Source organism: Chaetodon auriga, chromosome 12 (genome assembly GCF_051107435.1).
Source record: "Chaetodon auriga isolate fChaAug3 chromosome 12, fChaAug3.hap1, whole genome shotgun sequence".
NCBI lineage: Eukaryota > Metazoa > Chordata > Actinopteri > Chaetodontiformes > Chaetodontidae > Chaetodon > Chaetodon auriga.
In genome coordinates this window covers 8,768,509-8,790,446 of record NC_135085.1, presented here as the reverse complement: position 1 = coordinate 8,790,446, position 21,938 = coordinate 8,768,509, and the positions used below count along the sequence as shown (strand labels likewise).

General features: G+C 43.9%; 1 protein-coding gene across 1 annotated transcript; it reads left to right on the top strand.

The window, feature by feature from the left end:
• Positions 1-245: 245 nt before the first annotated feature.
• Positions 246-20,743, top strand: dnm3b (dynamin 3b). The gene is made up of 21 exons (XM_076745608.1): positions 246-588; positions 1,009-1,360; positions 3,498-3,571; positions 3,731-3,880; positions 4,780-4,983; positions 5,819-5,917; positions 6,151-6,311; positions 6,664-6,806; positions 6,990-7,125; positions 8,023-8,090; positions 8,819-8,957; positions 9,069-9,155; positions 9,848-9,918; positions 10,109-10,163; positions 11,715-11,828; positions 15,795-15,904; positions 16,743-16,857; positions 17,061-17,225; positions 17,396-17,631; positions 17,833-18,006; positions 19,044-20,743. Exons 2-21 carry the CDS (start codon positions 1,200-1,202, stop codon positions 19,084-19,086), a joined length of 2,505 nt encoding a protein of 834 aa, XP_076601723.1. The 5' UTR covers positions 246-588; positions 1,009-1,199; the 3' UTR covers positions 19,087-20,743.
• The last annotated feature ends 1,195 nt before the right edge of the window (positions 20,744-21,938 follow it).

The window sequence follows — 21,938 nt, the reverse complement described above, 5'->3', positions numbered from 1 at the left end:
TAACATGTATGAAATGGTAGCCTATGTAATTTACGACAGCTGGTTTCTGCTCCTACTGCAGGGATCTGAAGGAGCGCAGCCGCCTCTTCTGTTGCAGCGATGCGCAGCCGTGCCGCATGACTCACAACGGCTGAAATGGCACGGATGTAAACAGGGGGCGGGCTCAGGTAGGCCTAACCTGTACCTGTCCAGCCAATGGGATGCCGCGCTTCTCTGCTGTCGTCGCCAATCCCGCTCTTTCCATTGGTCCTCCGCCGCGTCGATACGGTGCCGGAGCGAGGCGCAGCTTCGCAATTACACCGCGGAACGGAGGAGAGGGCGAAAAAATGATTAATCTGTCAAAGGCGAATTTGTGTTCGGGATGAGACCGCTCTGACATTCAGCCGACCGGAACGAAGCCCACAGGCGACCACAATTGATGCACAGGAATCTGAGATCGAGCCGATGCACCGCCGTGGCAGGTGGTGCTTGTATAATCGTCCAGGGTCTTGTCACTCGTCTTTGCTGGCTGATCTGCGCGTCGTTTCAGCACTGGACAGCGACCGGGACCATCGGACACTGAAAACACCGAGGGAATCCTGAGGCGGGGTAGGCTCACGACAACTCAGTGCCACAATGTGTGATTATGATATGTTTTCGCTGGACTCCATTTTCTATTCTATATCTGCGCGCAGCGAGCGGTGCTTTGTTTTGCCTTTATTTCAAGATGAGATTGGTGTGATTTGTGGAGACTGGAGCGCACGGGTTTTTCAGTGTTACTCCATGGAGCCTATGGAGCCCGGCTCACCAGATGTCCTTGAAACTATGGGGTTCGTGCGGCTCTCTCTGTGTGTGCGTGCGTGTTTGTGCCAGAGAGGGGGAGAAGAGAGAGAGAGGGGGGTTATGGTGGTAAGCAACTGCGCAATTGTCTGTCCCTGTCTGTTCATATCCCTCCTTTCTGCACCTCTCTCTCTCTCTCTCTCTCTCTCTCTCTCTCTCTCTCTCTCTCTCTCTCCTCTGCTTCCACAGTCGGTCCGACCCTCGCTTGGCTCGGGGCAATGCGCGGCTAGATGACTTCACTACATCAACAAGCACCGCGGTATCCTGGACTAATATAGCAGCGCCACATTCCCCCTCCCTCTCTCTCTCTCTCTCTCTCTCTCTCTCTCTCTCTCTCTCTCTCCATTCGCTGATCCCGAGTCCCTCCGTCTAAAGGCACCATGGGAAACCGTGGCATGGAGGACCTGATCCCGCTGGTCAACAGGCTGCAGGATGCCTTCAGCGCCATCGGTCAGGCCTGCAACCTGGACCTGCCGCAGATCGCGGTGGTCGGCGGCCAGAGCGCTGGAAAAAGCTCCGTGCTGGAGAACTTTGTAGGCAGGTAAAATTGACCACCAGAAATAGGATAATCCCTTCTCCCGTTAACCTTGAGGATGACATAAGAGGCCTATCTCTCTGTGCAGAGCTCAAACCATCTCTCCCCAGTGCTGAGGCACCGCTGTTGCACCTTGTGATGAGCAGAAACATTCACTTGTGCTCTGTGTAGTATATATTTTTAAACACACAACACACTCTTGGCCACTAACAGAGGAGGGAGCAGTATTTGGGTTACAGCAGCACCTGAGGGATTTCAGCCCAATCAGCACCAACTGCAGTCAGACTCGTTCACAGTCCTAGAAATATGCATTGCTTTTTCTCTTTCCAGGCAGCCCTTCACGAGCATTGATATGCTACCGAGTATAAAAGTGACACTGTCATGTTCCTTGCGTCCCAGAGACTGCTAGTAACTGTTTAAGTCTTCATCCTAACTGCACATGCAGCAGTGTCAGCTCCCACTCCTGAAAACACACATGAATATTCATCATCTTGCCCTGGATTTTTGGTCACAACAAATAAATTATGAGCAGCTGCATTTGAATGCATTCAAAAAATAAATAAATTAAGGCTGAGGCCATTCCCCAAGTAAGAGTGGGGTTCTGTTGGCGACTTCAAGTGTTGAAGTTAGAAAATGTATCAGAGCTGAAGTGCATCCACGTCCCGCAACAACTGCCCGATGGCTGCTATGATGTGCTTTAGTCTGCTCCGAGAGCCCTATTTTCTGCTACCATTCTGTGTTACGGCCCTGCATTTCAATGTCAGGATGTTTCATGTCACTCAATGTCAGGATTTGCTGTAACATTAGTACTTGAAATTGATGAATTTATTGTCACATTTCTTTTGCTGTGCTGTGACTGTGCTAGTGGATATAATACCATATGTAACAAATCCAAGGGTCACCTGCACCGATTGTACACATGAAGGTCGCTTTGTTCGTCACTGAGAGCACTGCTCAGCCTGTGGGAGAAGTATATGCTTTCTGTGGCTCTGGAGGGAGATTTCCAGCCTCTGATGCTAACTGATGATGTCATCAGGGTTATTTACTAAGATGTCATCTGGATTGAGTTTGTCTTGAGACTAAATGTTTAACACAAAATGTTTTTAGAAACTGAAATTTCAGACTTTGAAAATGAGAGCAGGAAAGGTCCAATGAATGTTGCTGTTGAGCTGTTTTATGGGAACTGTAGTGTTTTTGGAGCTTCAGCCATGGGGACTAAAAGTCAAAATACCTCTGCTGCTTCAGTTTTGATCACTCCTTTTTCGGTCTCTCTCAAATGTCCTCCAGCTTTGTGGAAGTGCCACATTAAATGACAGCAGCACCTCTTCAGTCACAGTCACATTCCATTAACTAGATTGTCTCCAGTTTGACCAAAGAGTTAATTTCTTGTGCAGTCTCAACATGCACGTGTGCAGTTCCAGATGGATGCATTGATTTTGTCTTGTTCCAGCTTCATTGAGAGTCGTGATGCTGAGTAATGGTCCATCTGTCCAGAACTGGCTCTGCACAGCGCTGAATGGACAAGTAGTGGGCTCTTCTTTTTTTAACTCATCCCACTTGAGGGAGTTCCGAGGGTCGATATGTGTTAATAAGTTTTCTTGGAGCAGACCTTTTGGGGCAGGGGGTTGTCATGATGGCTGTCAGGTTTGTGTCATGCTCATGCTCACGCATGCATGCGTGCACACACAAGTGGACACGCATTCTCACACGCACAAAACGAGTTGGTGTGGAAGCCCTGAGGCAATGGTGAAATCATCGGTTTTAAATGAGAGAGCTCCTTGTCAGCAATGCGGCTCTTCATTTTGACCTGTTGTTTATCAGGTCAGATTGTTCTGTTCTGTTGGAGCACTTTGTCAGAGCAGCAGCAGCAGCAGCTGAAAGCTACAGGAGCTGCTGTGTTTTGAAATGGCCCTTACTCCACTCAGGCTGTATTCAGCTGGCTTATATCATACCAGATGAGTGACACTGAAGGCTATACAGTGGCTGGTATTTCGTTATATAGGGTGCAGTCATAAGAAATGTGCTGTTGAAGAGTTCAAATGGGAAAAGCCTCAAGATGAAGATATCATAATAGCATGCCTACACTCTTTGCTAAATGTTTACACTGGATATGGTTTATATAATGAGTTTTGTCTTTCCTCAGGGACTTTCTGCCCCGTGGATCTGGTATTGTCACCCGTAGACCCCTGGTGCTGCAGCTTATCAGTGCCACTGCAGGTGGGCGCACACACATTTTCACACCCACACATACCACCTCCCCTTTTAAAATGCTATGTGTGTTTTTCCCCTCTCAGATTTGCATTATTTTCCTCTCATACAAATGCAGCTCAGCCACCTCTAATCTCAGTGATGTATTCTCCATTTTCCTCCTCTCAGAGTGGGCTGAATTCCTCCACTGCAAAGGGAAGAAGTTCACAGACTTCGATGAGGTTCGCCAAGAGATCGAGGCAGAGACAGACCGTGTCACGGGGGCCAACAAAGGCATATCTCCCGTCCCCATCAACCTGCGGGTTTACTCCCCTCATGGTGCGACGCCATAACTCAGCTCCCCTCCTTTCACTGTCAAGTAACATCACGCAATAACACTTCTGAAACAAAGTAGATAGTGACGTGCTGTGAGTCATCACACTCTAGCTCTTTGTACTTTTACCTAGCAGAAAATGGTTTTAAAACTGGCTCATTAGAAACAAAGAACATGCTAAATGCTAAATGCTAAGAGAGTGAATGAATTTCTGTACTGTTGAAGAGTTAAAAGGAGGCAGCTAAACAGAATCTTAAAAGGCTTGCTGTTAATATGGCTGAATACAGCCTGTTCAAATAGACCATACTGAAGCTGAAGTATACTGATGCTACATCGATGTCCTTAGATTGTTTACACTGTATAACCAGAGCCTTGAAATGAAGTGAATTTGAATGGATTCATGTATGCAGCTCTCTGCCATGTGATCTGCTGACACATGAGCTCCACTTAAACTGACGGTGTGAATTGTTTGGCATTAGCTCACAGGTATTAGCTTTTATTTTATATATCATATATTTTTTTCTGGTTTAAAAGGATAGCATTTACAGTAAACATCCAAGAACACTGGAATTACATCTTGAAATGCAGACATACAGATGAATAGGTGTAAAGGCCAAAAGTTCTTTCACAAGGACAGTCTCATCATCGTTAAGTTCAGGTTTGAAGTTTTGTGGTGGAGTTGTTGCTCATCGTGAAACACTCAGGAAGCAGATTTTTGCATGATTAAAAATGAGTTCGGTAGGTTTCTAGTGATTGCTATCATAGTATTTCTTGTTTGTTTGTTTGTTTTTTTGCTGTAGAGGGTGATGTTACAGCCTAAAGGAAATAAAGTTCCCCTTTGACTCACAAAATGTCACATAAGTATGTCCAGTTTTTGCCATAATGCATGTCTCTGACTGTGCAGTGCTGAATCTGACTCTCATCGACCTGCCGGGGATCACCAAGGTGCCGGTCGGAGACCAGCCTGCCGACATCGAGCAACAGATCAGGGATATGATCATGCAGTTCATCACCAGAGAGAGCTGCTTGATCCTGGCCGTCACTCCGGCCAACACTGACCTGGCCAACTCTGACGCTCTCAAACTGGCAAAGGACGTCGATCCACAGGGTAAGAAAAGGGCATGAGGCCGTGGAAAGGATACTGAGAGTAAAAGAGGCGGTAGGAGCCATGTAGAAAGAGGAATGGAAGTAAATGAAGCACAGAAAAGGTGGAGTTGTGGTCAGTGAGACAGACCTGAACAACACATCAAATCTCTACCAGCTGCATGCATGGCGTTCAGTGTCTGACCTTGTCCTCTGACCTCTCTGAATGTGGAAACAGAATATCCCCACAGGGACCGATCAGATGACACATCATTATTAGAAGCAAGGGGCTGAGAGGAGCAGAAAATGGAGGATAAGGAGGGCATCAACAGATAAATGAGAAGTAAGGAGGGAAAGGAAGAAGTAAATCTGAAAGAGGCGAGCCTAAGGAAGGAGTGACTCTCAAAGTGGGATAAATAGGAAGGGTAAGAAAGGAGAAAGGAAAGAAATTAATTTAATGCCCAAAGAGTTTGACCTTCAGACAGGAGAGGAGGACACGGGAGAGGAGAGGAGGATAGAATTAGCTCGGAAGAGGAGGACTTGGATGAAATAACCTTGTGGGATGGATGAATGATATCAGACAAGGAGAGTGAGGGTGAAGAGTACAGGAGGGAACAGGGAGGGATGCTAACAACCAAACATGTGTGAAAAGGATGAGGTGACAGAAATGGATTCAAATAAGAATAAAGAAGACGAAACGATAGTCCAAAATCCAAATATATTCAATTCACAATTCTAAAAAACAGAAAAAAAAGCAGAAAATACTCTGCTTAACAAGCTGGTATGCACAAATGCTGGTTTTTGCTTAAAAGAGTGACCCAAATGAATCCTTCCTCACTCTTTCTGACCCCCTTTTCTAGGTCTGAGGACTATTGGAGTGATCACCAAGCTGGACTTGATGGACGAGGGCACAGATGCCCGAGATGTGCTGGAGAACAAGCTGCTGCCTCTGCGGCGAGGTGTGTGTTATGACGTCAGCCACGGTCACTTTGGCTGTTGCACTTGCTCTTTCTCCTGTAATCTTTCTCCTTCCCTGTGTTCTTAAGCACAGTGTCAAATCACTCTGTCCTTGCTCTGCCTTCTTTCACCTCCACTGCTTGTTTTTGTTTATGTTTGTCTTGCTGCCTTCATCTCCTGGGATTGCCATTCATTATTTTTCTCTCCATTTGTGCCCTTGTTCATTCACTCCAAGGTTACATTGGAGTGGTGAATCGCAGTCAGAAGGACATTGATGGGAAGAAAGACATCAAGGCAGCTTTGGACGCCGAGAGGAAGTTCTTCATGTCCCACCCATCCTACCGGCACATGGCTGAAAAAATGGGCACCCCACGTCTGCAGAGAGTGCTCAACGAGGTGATCATAGATTCACTCCTGGTGCTTTCCCACAGTGCACTTTCAATAATGAACACGAGGGCGGACTTTTCTTTTTTTCTCTTCCATTGTACGGCACACCAGTGTGGGTGATGCAAGATTGTCAGTAGGTGGAAAACGCACTCGCTCTTTCTAGTTCAGCTCCTTATGATTTATGATTCCACTCAGGCATGTTGTTATTGACTGTTGCATCGTCTTAGATTACACTGAAATATACAGTCTTGATGGTAAATCACTCCAGCCAGTACAGGCAAAATGCCAGCAACATAATCTATTTATCGATGCTAAATGTGATTGTAATTTGCTTCATTTTTCCGCCTTTGTGTCCCCATAGCAACTGACCAACCACATCCGGGACACTCTGCCAGCTTTCCGCAGTAAGCTGCAGTCCCAGCTGTTGGCTCTGGACAAGGAGGCTGAGGAATACCGGGGATACCGACCGGATGACCCATCCCGCAAAACCAAGCAGCTGTTGCAGTCAGTACCCCCATTTTCTCACAACAAGAGCATTTATGTTCATAAAGCTATGCATCCTGCAAAATATCTTACCTCTGAAGAAATGATTATTCTTCCCTGGCGCCCATTGCTTATCAGCATGTATGCTGGTGGTCAGAAGTCACCGTTGTGCTTGTATTTATTCTGTTCTTTCCATTGTTTCAGGATGGTGCAGCAGTTCTCTGTGGACTTTGAGAAAAGGATTGAGGGCTCAGGGGATCAGGTTGACACCGTGGAGCTGTCTGGTGGAGCAAAAATCAACCGCATCTTTCATGAGCGTTTCCCCTTTGAGCTGGTCAAGGTGATATATTGCATAAACGAAGGTGACACTGCAAAGAAAGAGAGAATGAAAAATGGAAAAAACCTGCTGGGGGTGCAATTATCTGACCTGTTTGAAATGATACAAATGGTGTTTTTCCTTACATCAGGTGTAGTCCCCCAAACAGAACCTCAGAAAATGTTGACCAGATGTGAAAAATCTTTAACTGTTTGGATATTTTCACGTTTTATTTTTTCAACTTTGAATATATGTTGTCTGTAAATTTCCCAACATGAAGATTTCTTGGCTTAAATGAGTCACTTTTAAATACAAATGTTCAATCTCTGCTGGAATCCTTGTATATGTAACTTGTTAATTGTGCAATTTAAACTCCCTCCACATTGCTAAAACTCCCAAATCCCCAGAGTTCATGACCTCAGTGTTCTCAGTGATGCTGTGACACTGAATCATCTGCCTTATTCTGTCGTGTTTAAAGACCGTGACGCTCATCTCCACAATATCCTGAAACTGCCCTGGGAACAACTGAAATAATGACACCCCCAGTAGATTTTTTTCCTCCTCAAGACAATTTAGTCTTGAAGGTTGAATCTTAGGCTAAATGACACTTTTCACAGTTAATTTCCTCCTTTGTTTTCTTTGTTCTCTGTCCCGTTTCCTCATACACTCTGTATATTTTTGCTATCTAATTGTGATTTTCTCTTGAATGATCCCTAAATAGCTTTGCTATTGTCAATGCCTGTTCAAACTCATAGTCCAAATACAGCCTTTGGTACTATTCTCCTGTCTTTCTACAATCTTATAATTATTCTTTGTATGTCTGCCGTGTTCTCTCTCTTCATGCTGCCTGTCATCTTTCACAGTTTAACAGCCCTTCTCACTGTCTCCACTGTCTAAACGTTGTCTCTCTGCTCCCCTTAGATGGAGTGTGATGAGAAGGAGATGCGTCGGGAGATCAGTTATGCCATCAAGAACATCCACGGTATCAGGTAGGAATTTGCCGACCAAACTAAAATGCGTGATTGGAAAAAATAGAAATTCATCTTTCATTTTCTACACCTCCTGCTGTTGTACCGCCTCCATATCAGTTTCCCTCCAAACGGCTCCCAAGTCCTCTAAATGTTTCAGATATAATAACCAGTGACTATCACTCTCATCTCTGCCTGGTAACATTATACGGGTTTAAAAAACATTTTTTCATAACCTGAAGAAAGTCATTTCTATTAATGGTGATGTGGAAAACAGCACAACAAGTAAAAATACAGATGTTTGAATTTGGTTTGCCAGTAGCCTAAAAATACACGCCTTGTGTGCTGTTATGAAGAAGGGAGGAGCATGTTGTCTGTCTTTCTTTCTGTTTTTATGCTCAGTCCAGCCTCTCTGTGTGTTTCTATATCGACTCAGCAGCGGTTAGCCACCATAACCAAAAAAATTGCCACCCAAGCGAAAGAGAAAAAAGAAACGCCACATTTAGCCTGAATTACCTCCAAAAACAATAGCAGGTCCAATATCTGCCATGGCTGTTTTTTTTAATCACATCAATCTACTTATTGATGCTATATGTGATTTTAGGTTGCTTAATTTTACTGGCTTTGTGTCTCCATAGCAACTGACCAACCACACCCTGCCAGGTGTCCAGATAAAAATTTCATCGAAAAAGGGAAATCGCTTTTCATCACAGTTGTATCCTTTTTCTCTTCCTCTCGGTGGGTTTCAGGACCGGACTTTTCACCCCAGACATGGCGTTTGAGGCCATCGTGAAGAAGCAGATCATAAAGCTGAAGGGGCCCTGCGTCAAGTGTGTGGACATGGTCATCCAGGAACTGATTAACACTGTGCGCCAGTGCTCTAACAAGGTAACTCGTGTGGTTTTTGTGTGGGTTTAGAAGTTTGAAAATGATGCTCTATTGTTCCATATCCCTCGTTGTGTGGAAGGAGCGATAAGCTGTGCGGTTCTGTGTTTTCAGCTGGAATGCTTCCCCAGGCTGCGTGAGGAAACTGAGAGAATTGTGACGTCTCATATCCGAGACAGAGAGAGTCGGGCCAAGGACCAGGTAACGCTCGTCAGCTTGTCATTATGGACGTGCATGCTTGTTTTAGAGGGAAGATCTGTGACATGTGTGGACACACAGGCGTGCAAAGCCAAAGTCACTAGTTAGTTTTTCTTCATATGGAAAGATCTATATCCATATCTGTCACTGTAATGCTATGGAATTACAACAAGGTACCATTTATCCAACTAGGTTACTATTAATATACATACTGTATAACATGTAATATATTAAAAGAAAATTTGAAAATTTGTCTGTACAGTAAACATAAAGCTACCACCAGCAGCTGGTTAGCTTAGCACAATGACTGGAAACAGGGTCTCCCCCTTTTAGACAGAGCCAGCTAGCCTGGCTCTGTCTAAAAGCAGCAACATCTACATGTCAATCACCTATAAAACTCATTAATGATCATTTTATATCTTGTTTGTTTAATCTGGAGAAAAAGCAACGTGTGAAAATGATAGATGTGACAGATGGAGAGCTGTTCTCCCCCACTTGCAGTCTTTATGCTAATAAGCTGGCTGCTGGCTGAAGTTACGTATTTAATGTACAGATCGGAGAGTGGTATCAATCCTATCTTATCAATCTTATACCATAATCTATTCATCTAACTCTCTGCAAGAAAGCGAAGTCCATCCCAAAATGCGAAGCTATTGAATGAGTTACACTCATGTAAATGTTTTGTGTTGTTGCAGGTTCTGCTCTTGATAGACGTCCAGCTGTCTTACATCAACACCAACCATGAAGACTTCATTGGCTTTGCTAAGTAAAGACTCAATCTATTAGCTCCATCCATCATGATCAATTATTTATGATTAGACATGTCAGGCTGGTGAAGACAAATGTTTAGAAGACCTCCTCTTCCCTGTGTCATGTTTTCCTCCTTGTCTTCTTCTCTTTCGTCCCGATCGTCCCGTCTTTCCTGCCACCTCCGTGTCGTTGTTTTTCCACCGCAGTGCACAGCAGAGGAGCAGTCAGACTAATAAGAGCCAGAGTTCAGCAGGAAATCAGGTGAGCATTTGTCACGTCTTGTCCGTCATACACAAACAGCACAAGGTCAAGGGAGGGCTGCACACCCACACAACAGCAGGATGGCTGCTGCAGAGAGGATAAAGAGAGAGAGATGCTGAAATGAAAGAGATCTGACCCGAGATGCTCATTCGGTTCAGTCAATCTTCTGCTTTGCACACGTTTTATGTTATGTACATTTTAGCCTTGTGTTTTCCTTTTAGATTTTATTATTATTATTTCCTATGTAAGTCATGCATGCTGTATTATGTTAAGTGGGGCACCAGTTGTGTACAGTGGTTTGTTTGCTTCTTTGGTTTTATGATTTTATGTCAGTAAGAGAATCACATTGGGTTCTATTACTTTCTGCCACCATCATCACTGGTGTTGTTGTTGAGACATCTCCCTTTGTTTGAACCCTTCCTGTGTCATCAAGGTGCCACTTTGCATTTCATCCCCATCCCTTAGTGAGAATCTCAGCTGCCCTCTTATGGGTGTCTGTTGGTGAGTATCGCTCATTGTGGGTTATGGTTTGCAATGTCATTTGTGCCTGCAGTAACACTTCTGCCCATTGTGTGGTGCTCTCCAGCACCGCTGCATAAGAACCTGTCATTTTCTCCTTTTCCACTCTGTCAGGTCAAGAATGGCAAATTGGCTGTGTAAGCTACTGTTGGGCAGAGGCATTTTCTTTAAGTTGCACTAGAAAAGTTGCCATATTCTCAGTGCCACAAGGTTTCTAAATGCCCCACATTCCTTCCTGTTGCAGGCCTCTTCTCCTCCCGCATCAGGCCTGATTGTAAGAGTTTACTATCTAACCGTTTACTCTCTAACACCCCCTCCACCCACCGAGATCCACAGACTGCAAGGGGTTGCCAAATACATAAAAATGAAAAATGTCCTTGGTTTGGCTGTTAAAATATCCTCTCTGAGACTAAAAGTGTTAGAAATATGATTTGTTTTAGTATCCTGCCATGGATCCAGACCCAAAACAGCTCTTTAATTTGAGCCTATGACCGAAAGGCTTTGTGATGATTTGGGTAACCTCCTTAGTGAGTCTTAGGCGGTGCAAGACTGACAGTAATCTAACCTAATAATCACTTGGCACTGTGCCCACAGACTTGTCTATGTAAGGCTGTAGGGTTAATACACCTAACACAGTTAGAACACACACGCTTTACTGTGTGCTTGAAGCACTTAACACAATGGTCACTTAACAAGCTAACGCGGACCTCTGCTTGTGGCATTGTGAACACAGTTCCTTGCATGAGACTGCACTGACACACAGTCACATGCTCGGCTCTGAGTGAGTCACAAAGACACAATGACCTAACCTGACCTGCTCACACATTTCATCGCAGTTCAAGCATCGATGACTTGCAGATTGTTTTGGGCTAGCTTTAGCCACAAAGTGTTGTAAGAACTGGTTGTTTTAGAGGCGAGTGAGTTTTTTTTTTTTGTTTTTAAGTCAAAATTGTTACAGATGATGAGCTCCTGGTTTTTATTTTATTTCTCAGTACAGTTGTTTCTGACTCTCTGACCTTGCCCTCTCCTCAGGTCATTCGCAAAGGCTGGCTGACCATCAACAACATCAGCATCATGAAGGGAGGAGCCAAGGAGTACTGGTTTGTGCTGACTGCTGAGAGCCTCTCCTGGTTCAAAGATGATGAGGTGAGTTAAAACAGCTATTAGCCATATTTTCTATTATGACAATGGATCAAAGGTTGCTCATAATAAAAACCCCACAGAGAATTATCATCTGACTCTGCAGTTCACCTCAGTTTTACGGAGAGTTTTAGTGTCTTTCAGCTTATTGTTTTGTTCAGGTCAGGTTTTTTTTTTTTAGCAAGAAAGCCCTAAAAAACCCACTGCACGCTACCTACTCGGCACTTAACAGCAGATTAGCAGCTTTAGCAAGTATTCAGCAGCTAATGAGACGGATATTTCCTTCAGGAGTTCAAGGGTTTGTGGGGTTTTCCCTTTTCATATTTCATATTTGGGACCTTGATGTTTAGATTGTCTGAATGTTGTGTAGGTGGGCAGGAAAAAAATATTCTGTATGGAGCTGCTCTTTATGTATTTAACTCTCTTTCAATAAGAATATATTGCAAACAGCTCAGACGTGACAGAATGATGTTGTCCACTGTTGGATAAATGACTCGGATCTCTTGGATGATTTTTTTTAAAAAAGCTACATTTTATTATGTTTTAATAACATTATCACTGATAAAAGATCAGAAAGACCAACAATATCACACACACACACACACACAGCGTTTGCACCCGACAGGATGCAGCATTTGGTCCGTCCTGCTGGCTTACTTGCCGGGCTGATGTCTATCTGCCTGTCTGTGCCTGCTGTACAGGTTGGAGGATATTCTGCACAGCAAGTGTAGATAGGCAGACACACTGCAACTCCTTCAGCCAGTTGGTGTTGTTGCTGCATTGTTGTTTGTTTATTGGACCTTGCTTAGTCTCTTGCCAGGATGCATTTCCAAGAGAGATACACAGAGTAGAATTTGTAGTCACATTGATAGAGACAATAGTGTTCTCTCTCGCTGTGGTTGTAAAATAGATTTTGTAAATGTGGTTCCAGTTTAACACAGGTCAACTTAACTTGGCCAGTTTACTATTTGCGAGCGTTTCGAGTTTGTTAAAGAGTGGATCATCATGGAGCGTTTACTGTATGAATTACGTATGTGGCGTGGTTCTGTCATTCACTCCTTCTTTCCATTCATCTTTCCCTTTGTCTCGGAGTTTCCCTTCTTTTCTCTCTTTCTTCTCTCCCCACCTCTTTCCACTGGGAGTTCAGGCATTCGTCTCTTCTTTGCAGATTTGGAACAGTCCCAGTCCCGACCAAATGTTCACTCACAGATACCCAAAATATATGAAAGCATACTCAGCCCTCAGACAGCTCACGGGCCGCACAGCACTGGGCCTACAGATTGTCATTTGATACGTTAGTGTGGTAATATAGGAAATTATAGACTCTGTGGTTTTGCCTTGTATATTTCTGTTTTACACTCCGTGAACTTTCTATAGTCACATAAGCATGTATGTGCACACATGCGGATGCACATACACACATTCACCCCCCCTCCCGCTCTTGGAGTGGTTGGCAGTTACTTTGGAACGGCTTGCATTCTTGGCAGGAAAATCACAAGTTTTTAATCCAAACATGAGCCTCCAATGTTTCAGCAGAGAGAAACCCCTCTATTAAATATCAATACCCCATCCCCCCTCTCTGTTTCTGACCTTACACTTCATAACCAGCTATCGCTTCATGACCCCATACAATGCATAATAATCCATATGCAACAGTGAAAAAGTTGCATACTTTCACCTCAAACCAACAACATAAAAGCTCACCTAAATAGACTAACACTCATTTAACTGAGAGCTCAATGTTAAACAACATGCCTCTACATATATTCTTTGCGCACTGAGGCTTTTTCTTTCTTGCACCATCTGTAAAACACTTTTTCCCAACCAGCTTTTTGCAGTTATTTGACACCACAGCAATCTAGTATACATCAGTGTCTTTTGCCTGAAGTCTTCCAAATCCATTTTGGCCACCCACTGAAATAACTTCACTGGAGGTGTCTGACTGTACTTTCAAACTCCACTTGATTGATTGGCCCTCGTTCCTTTGGCCTGTGTTAGATGCTTTGCAGCCGCACTCGCTCCTCCCCCTTCCAGTGGACCACATCTTCATCAGAGCACCAGGCTAGCAGCCTGCACACTTACTCATTCATGCTATAAATTATGTGAGCTCACTATTTTGCGAGCTTTGGCTTGAAATTGTTTCTCATTCGGGCTCAAAATTCAGAATTCTTTTGTTCACCTTGGTTTTCACAGCAAGTTGTCAAATCTGCAGTTAGTGTTCAAAACTGGTGATGTATGTTTATTCCAAAAAGAAGTGAAAAGGAAGTGGTGAGTGTTAGAATGCACTTAGGACAAAATACAGATGAGTGTAGATCACATACAGATTAAAAATAGCAAAGGGTGAGAAGGAAGGAACAGATGCAAAAAAGAAACAAAAAGACACATCTTGGAAACCTGAAATGCCAATAGAGAGACAGAGAGAGCGACACAGAAAGACAGACTGACAGACGAGGGTCCATGCCCAGTCTAACCAATGTGCAGACTACTGTACACCAGTATGACAATGAACAGGTAGTCTGAACACTGGGTGGACGGAGCCGGAGTTAAGAGCCAGGCCTTGCGTGCTGTTTTCTGCCATTCCAGATGCTCGCGGCTCTGTCGTCTGTGCCCTCCCTTCGCCCCTCTCCGCTTTGGCAGCAAGGATCCCGTCTATTGAAAACCCCCGAAAACTGCGATTGGTCTCATCCGTGTTTGCCGCTGTCTGGTGCACGTCTCTCGGCCTGTTTATTTGTTTTGGTAGACGTCTGAGCTCTGGGTCCCCTCGTGGTCCGTTTTGGTCACGCCGGCCATGAAGAGTATCCAGCCTTGACGTGGCATATTCGCTCAGACGACTGGGACAGACTGGCTGCACGTTCAGGGAGGGGATATTACAAAAAAGAGGGAAAGAGAGAGACGGGGGGGGGGGGGGGGAGTGAGTGAGAAAGGGAGAGGAAGAGAGAGGAAGAGGGAGGGGACCCCTGTGACCATATATGGGCTGTAGTGACCCCTTGGGGAATACAACACAGAAGAGTCTGCAGACTTTTCTTGTCTTCTCTTCTTTCCTCTCACCTCATCCTCTTTAATTCTTACCTGTGACCATCTACCACCACTTTCCGGACCTTCAGACCAGATGTGGGCTTTCTTCTGCAAATCTTTCGCAAATCCACTTTTGTGTTGCTTCTTCTCGGTCTCTCCTCCTCCTTCGCCCGCCGTCTCTTTAACTTCTCCCTCCTTCCCTGGTTCTCTGTGTGCTGCTAAGCACTACCAGATGTTGAGTTTTAACGCCAGGCTGTCATTTAATCTCTCTCCCTCCTTCTTCAAAAAAAAAAAAAAAAAAAAAGAAAAAGAAAAAAAAAATCAGGCAGGAAGTGGGCCCCTCTGGAATGGAAAGAAAAAATATTGAAAAAATATAGAGGGGGAGGGATAAAAGAAAAAAGACAGGGAGTTAAGAAAGATGGAGGGAGTGTAAAAATGAAGAGCAGAGTTGCTTCGGCCTGAGCATCCGTCACAGCCTCTCTTTGAGCGAGTCGCAGCCGTGCCCGAGCTTCTTCCTCAGGAGGTGAACATTGTGTTTGAGCGGCTCGCTCTCTGGACCTCCAGTGCTCACACATATCAGCGTTCTTTACCACAGCCGGAGAGTTTACTCAGCCTTTAGCTACCAGCTCTCCCCGGCAAAACGCACCGTGAAGAACGACTGTGTCTTGACCCACACTGTAATGACTTCCACATGTGCTCTCCGTCTTTCTCTGTTTCTGCTTCCCCCTTCTCCACCCACCCCCCCACCCTACCTCCCACTCTCATTTCTCCCCCATTCCTCCTCCCTCCTGTCACCCCCTTTTAAAAAACCTGATTTCACCTTTCTCTAATGGACATAATCTTGTGGAACTGTTTGCGCCAATTCATTGCACAACGATTCAGAAAATAACAAACGGAGCAAATTGCATGAGTCATAAAGTGCTCATGATCCATACCTTCTGTTTTCCTCATTCACAGGAGAAGGAGAAGAAGTACATGCTCCCCCTGGACAACCTGAAGGTCCGTGATGTGGAGAAGAGTTTCATGTCCAGCAAGCACATATTCTGTATTTTCAATACAGAGTCAAGGTCAGCCATGACAGCTTAAAGTTCTAATTTCTGCTGTTTTTTTATTTGCAGCTGCAAATAAAATGTTTGACAGGCAATCATTTGCTGCAGATGGAGTTAGAGAGTTCAAGGCCTGTGTGCTGCTGCAGCGGCTGAAATATGTTTTGGATTATGTGTTTTGTACAGTACATATGCACGCATGTATGGCTGAGACAAACTGGAATTTCTAAAGATCTAGATGTAGATTTACGGGTCAGTTCATGTAGTTTGTCATTTACATTTTATGTTAAATGCATCTTTCTGCATCTCAGAAGTGTAAAATAACATTTTAGAATAGCAGATATTAAGCAGTCAGATGAAGATGTTAATGATGATCATGATATAAGGAAAACAAGCAGCCCCGACAGGACTGTAACCTATTCATGACACAGTGAATCTGTGTAAAATGTTTTGTATCAGGCCTGAGCTTTAGTCATTGGTGAAGAACGTCTTGTAAAAAGTTTTATGGCCATCCAGTTTCTTCATCCATTTGAAGGACGTCTTGGCTTGAAACCGAAAAAAGGGTTAAACAGCAAAATATCCCACATGGAAGCAGGCACATAACCTAATACTGTCAACACTTCCAGATGCCAGAGTTTATATCTTTTGTTGAACTCCTTTTGCAACAATGGGGAGCATTGTCTTCACAACCATAAAAAGTGAAACATTTTTGGATTATCTAGATCAAAATTGATGTTTATCTCATTAAATACTCTCCTCTGCTTTAATATTATTTACATTGTTTACATATATGATGTAAAATGTGAGCTCTTTTTTTTGACTTCCCTGAATGCATGTTGTCTGGTGTGGTGGTGTTCAGGAATGTGTACAAGGATAATCGTACCCTGGAGTTGGCCTGTGACTCTCAGGATGACGTAGACAGCTGGAAATCGTCTCTCCTACGTGCTGGGGTCTATCCTGAGAAGACCATCACGGTTAGTAAACTGCAGGGCAATAGTTTGCCTTTTTTTAACATTCATTCTTTACAGCAATCCTCTTATTTCAGAAAGGTTTTAAGCATCCTGCACTAAATACAATCCTACAATGCACCAACATTTTTTGTGAACGTTGGCCCCTCTTTCCTTATGCACTTCTTGCATCATCATATTTCTCCTATTTCTCCTTTCTCCATCTGTAGGTGGAGAGTGAGACCACCACCACCTCAGATAATTTCTCCATGGACCCTCAGCTGGAGCGTAAAGTGGAGACCATCCGCAACCTGGTGGATTCCTACATGGCTATTGTCAACAAGTGCATTCGGGACCTCATGCCCAAGACCATCATGCATCTCATGATCAATAATGTAAAAAAAAAAAAAAAAGATTACTCAGATGTTCATTTATATGGACTGTGGAGACAGCTTGACTTTGTTGTCACTGTATTAAAGTAGATATACTACTGCTATATTGATAATAACAGTGATGACCTTAATGTCACGATTCATCCTCCTGCACTACCGTTTCTTGACACTAGGTGAAGGACTTCATCAACGCAGAGCTGCTGGCCCAGCTGTACTCTGCAGGTGACCAGAACGCCCTGATGGACGAGTCCCAGGAACAGGCCCAGAGGAGGGATGAGGTGCTGAGGACCCACCAAGCCCTTAAGGAGGCCCTGGCCATCATTGGTGATATCTCCACCTCCACCATCACTGTCCCCATGCCTCCACCTGTTGACACCTCCTGGATGGGAGGATCCAGTGGTGGTCGCAGGTAAGGTTACTGGAGTTAAACTGATCATGTACATGCAGACTGACAATATTTGAGATTTAAGCCTGATTAGGGACGCTGTGTGAAACGTAATTGAAAACAGTACAAAGACAACATATTTAATGCTTTACCTCATCAGCTGTCGCTACCTGCTCTCTTACATTCCTGAACTGCATTCAATAGTATAATCTTTCCTCTCTCCAGGTCTCCTCCACCCAGCCCAACTGCCCCCAGGAGGATGTCTTCAGGCCAGCGCCCGGCTCCTCGAGGGGCCCCGCCACCACCAAACCGCCCAGGACCTCTGGGGCCCTTCAATAACAGTGCTGACAGCCCTCAAGCTCCCAGCCGCCCCAACCGGGCTCCTCCTAGCATCCCCAGGTAAATGCAGCCTTCACATACATGTTGGGAAAACGCAAAAACACAGAAGAACACAGAGCTAATATTATATGTTAGCGATCTCGCACAGTCAGATGTAATCTCAGTTGTCCCATATCAGTCACTAGATCAAGAGGTAATACTTTTCTTGTCATCAAATGTAATTTACTTTTCTGAAGTCAGCTAACAACAGTTGAGCAGGTGACCCTGATGACATAAAGCAGCAGCACTTGTTCTATTCTAAGTTGTGTAACAATGTGGTTAATATTTAGATAAAAATCAAACATTACGTGTGTTTGTCTGTAGTTTTTAGTAATAGAATGAAATGCTACTGAAAGGCTGCTTGCAGAATTAGATTGCTTGCTCATATGGAGGCACAATTGCATTTCCCGAGACTGATCTCGATGTTGTACACTCAATCCAATTTTTGTTTTTAAATGTAGTTGGACATTTTGGGAAACAGTGCTTATTTATATTAGTTAGATGAGAAGATTGATATCACTTTCTTGCTTGTGTGGCAAATATGAAGCTAGTAGACAATTAGCTTAGCACAAAGACTGGAAACAGGGAGACAGTCTGCCTCTGCCTAAAGATAACAAGAGCACCTCTAAAGCTCAGTAATTAACATTTTGGATTTTGTTTGCTTAGTCTGTAGAAAAACCAAAGTGTAAAACATCACATTTTACGTGGGTGAAATGTAGCAGAGCCAGGCTAGCTGTTTCTCCCCAAGCTAAGACGGGCAGCTGCTGGTGTCAGCTTCATATGTAGCATACAGACACGAGAGTGGTGTCAATCTTCTCAAATAACTACTCATTTTTGTTTTAAATGATTTTTACATGGCTAATTTTGACTGTATGAGACATGCTTGCACCATTTTGTACTATGAACACATTTGTTTTCCTTCAGGTACATTATTACCAACATAGACACACTGAAGAATCTGTTAAGCTTGTGTGAAGACTAATTTCTTCTTTTCTTTTTGTCATCTCTTATGTTCCCTGTTCCCCGTCACTCCTCCTTAAACACACACTCTACTCAAGCCGGCGACCCCCACCATCTCCTACAAGACAAGCCCCACCATAAACACCTGAAGGGGTTCCTCATACCCCTGTTATCTTCCTCCCTCATCCACTCCATCCCCCCTCTCTTAGCCATGGCTCTGCTGTCCTGGTCTCTCCTTAGTGCAGACACAGAAGTCTTTGACCCTTTGACCCTCAATTTCCTGCCAGGTGACGATGTCCATATATCTATGTACAGTATGGTACTTGTCTTGTGGTGTATGTGTATGTGCGCTTGTTGCTCGCCTGTGGTCCAGGTTTGCTTTAGCAGATCCACTACCCAGTATCAGTCCCTGGAACCTCTGACCCCCCCACCCTCACCACACAACCCCCCCATCCCCCACCCCCACCCCCAAGTTCACCACCACCCCCACTTGCTGCTTCTACATGAAAATACGCTCAGCAGTCGTACTGCCCTACTCATTCCAAAATGCAGCATGGCACATAAAGCTGCTTTTATTGCATGGGAGTGTGTGTATGTAGAGTGTGTGTGCGTGTGTTTTGTGTGTATGTATACAGGGGAGGGACTAATTTGCCTATATGTAGGCTGAGTTTGATTTAGTATTGTATTAATTTATTGTATAATGCCCCATTAAGTGTTAATTATCAGCTTAATGTTCTCTTAGGAACAGAAGTTGTATCTTAGTATGTGTGTGTATGTGCGTGTTTGTGTGCGAGTAAACCTGTGTATGTGTGTGTGTAAGAGTGTGTGAGGACACGTGTGCATGTGCTGTCTGTCTGCACGTTTGTTGGCGTTTCAGTTGTATTTGTTTTCATGGTCAAAGCTGTTAATGATGAATCATAAAACCCTCGGGGGTAAATTTAATGTTGGACTTTTGTGAGTTGTTCCTGTGTTGTAGTAGCAGCCATACACACATAGCAAGGCTGAGGAGCACCTTCAGTATTCTCTATATGGAAACAGCCTCAATAATGCATTTAACCCTGTCATAGGTGTCCACCTGTGCTGTATCAGTGGTCAAGTTGTGACCCTTGCAGCCTCAAGCTCTGATCCAGACGCTGACTCGTGAGATGGAACTTGCCACAAAAAAAGAGTAACTCAGTGAAACACAAGTTTTTTTCTTGAATGAACAAAGAACGTGTATTTACATGTTTCCATTTAGCCTTTTTCTCAGGTTTGAAACATGCAACTCCATGCACATCACAAACTAGCAACCTTCCTCTTCTCTCAGCTCTTCTAAGCTCTCTTATTTCCTCTTCTCTCACAACCATTGAAGTCAGTCAGCGTCTGCACCTGAGCTTAAGGTGCTGTTGTCAATGTTCAAGTGCTTCTCTGTCAGTTTGTTATTGTGTATGTGGGCCTAAACTGTGTTCTGATGTATATAGGTAATGATAAGGAGATACTGTACCTGTGGACTATAAAGACCTCATCAAGGATCCTAGCGCTTTAATCGTTCTCTGTGTCTCTACTAAATGCTCTCTTCTCTCTAATTTAGACTGCCTTACCGGCATGAATTACAATTCTGTATTGCCAAAGCTAAATGTAAAAAGAGAATTGGGAAGTTGAAAAAAAAAATCTGCTGAAGACCAACAACGAAATGTTTCCAGTTGTAGTGAGATGGCATTGTTTAGCAGAGGGCATAATGTTAAGCAGGGGAATTGCATCAGTTGTTATTTTCTGTGTCTCTGTATCGCTCCTCAATAAACTTCTTCCTCATAATGTCTCACTTTGTCAACAGAGTCTTTATTGTGTCCGCCACTGGGTTTGGGAGACAGTATATATATGAAGATCTCTCACTGAAGTGCAGCAAATTAATATTTCGTTCACAAATATTAAGCCATGCCTTGCTTGTCTTTGAGTCTCAAGACTGTGTCACTGATGGTATTTTCATTCTGTGGGATTTTCTTGTAGCCAGAAGATGGCGCTAAGACATCATTTTTATAACTGTGAGGCACCGTCATATGCACAACATGACATCCAAATATGTGTCCAGTTCACACAACCGGTTTCCATGACATAAAACTGATGAATACATGACTAGAAAAGGAGCAGAAATTACTTTTATCCCCAAAGTTCAGTTATTATCTGTGTATTTGCTTTCTTGATAACCTGTCGATTTAGTCATTTCAGACTTTTTTTTCCAGCCTGAAAAGCATCCATTAAATAGCAGCATCTTTATCTGCATCTATGTTGAAACTCTCTCAAAATATACTGTGAATGTAAGGTACAACAAGTTTATTATGTATTTATATGAAAGATAAAACAATATTTAGGCCTTGCAACTTAAAAATGCCTATGGCATTCCATAGCTCAATGCAAAAAGGCAGTTGGTGGCAGGCACCTCCACGCTCCCTTATCCCAGGTATCTGGATTTGTGGTCTGCCAGTGCTTGAATCAGGCTGCTTGCCTAACTGTATTCCATTGTCTGCAGTTGGCATTGCTTCATGGGAAGCATGAACTGTGTATGTGGCCTATAAGCTCAAAAACTACTCACTAAACAAAAAACAAAAAAAAAACAAAACAAAAAAAGCAAAACAACAGATGGTGTGTTAAACGATGTGGTGTGTTTGGGTCCCAAATGTCCTAATGTGTCTTCTATTATGGCTGCTCACAGGGCCTGTGGTTGCAGTAGCTGCTCTGGTGTGATTGTGCATGAGACTGTGACGTTGGGGCACAGCCCTGCAATGCTCAAGTAGCAGCATTTAGATCTGTAGAGTCAATCAGAGCGAGTTCAAGTCATGTTTTTGCCGCCTGGCAAATGAGTAGAGCAGAGGTCTCCCTCTAGTGACCATGGCTTAAACATACATTTACTGTCTCTAGGTCAAGGTTGAAGTCTGTACTGCAGGATCCCTGCTCAGAAAAGTGGAAAGTTAACCTCCACTTTCGAAGCTGCTGTGGAACAATTGCTACTTTTATTG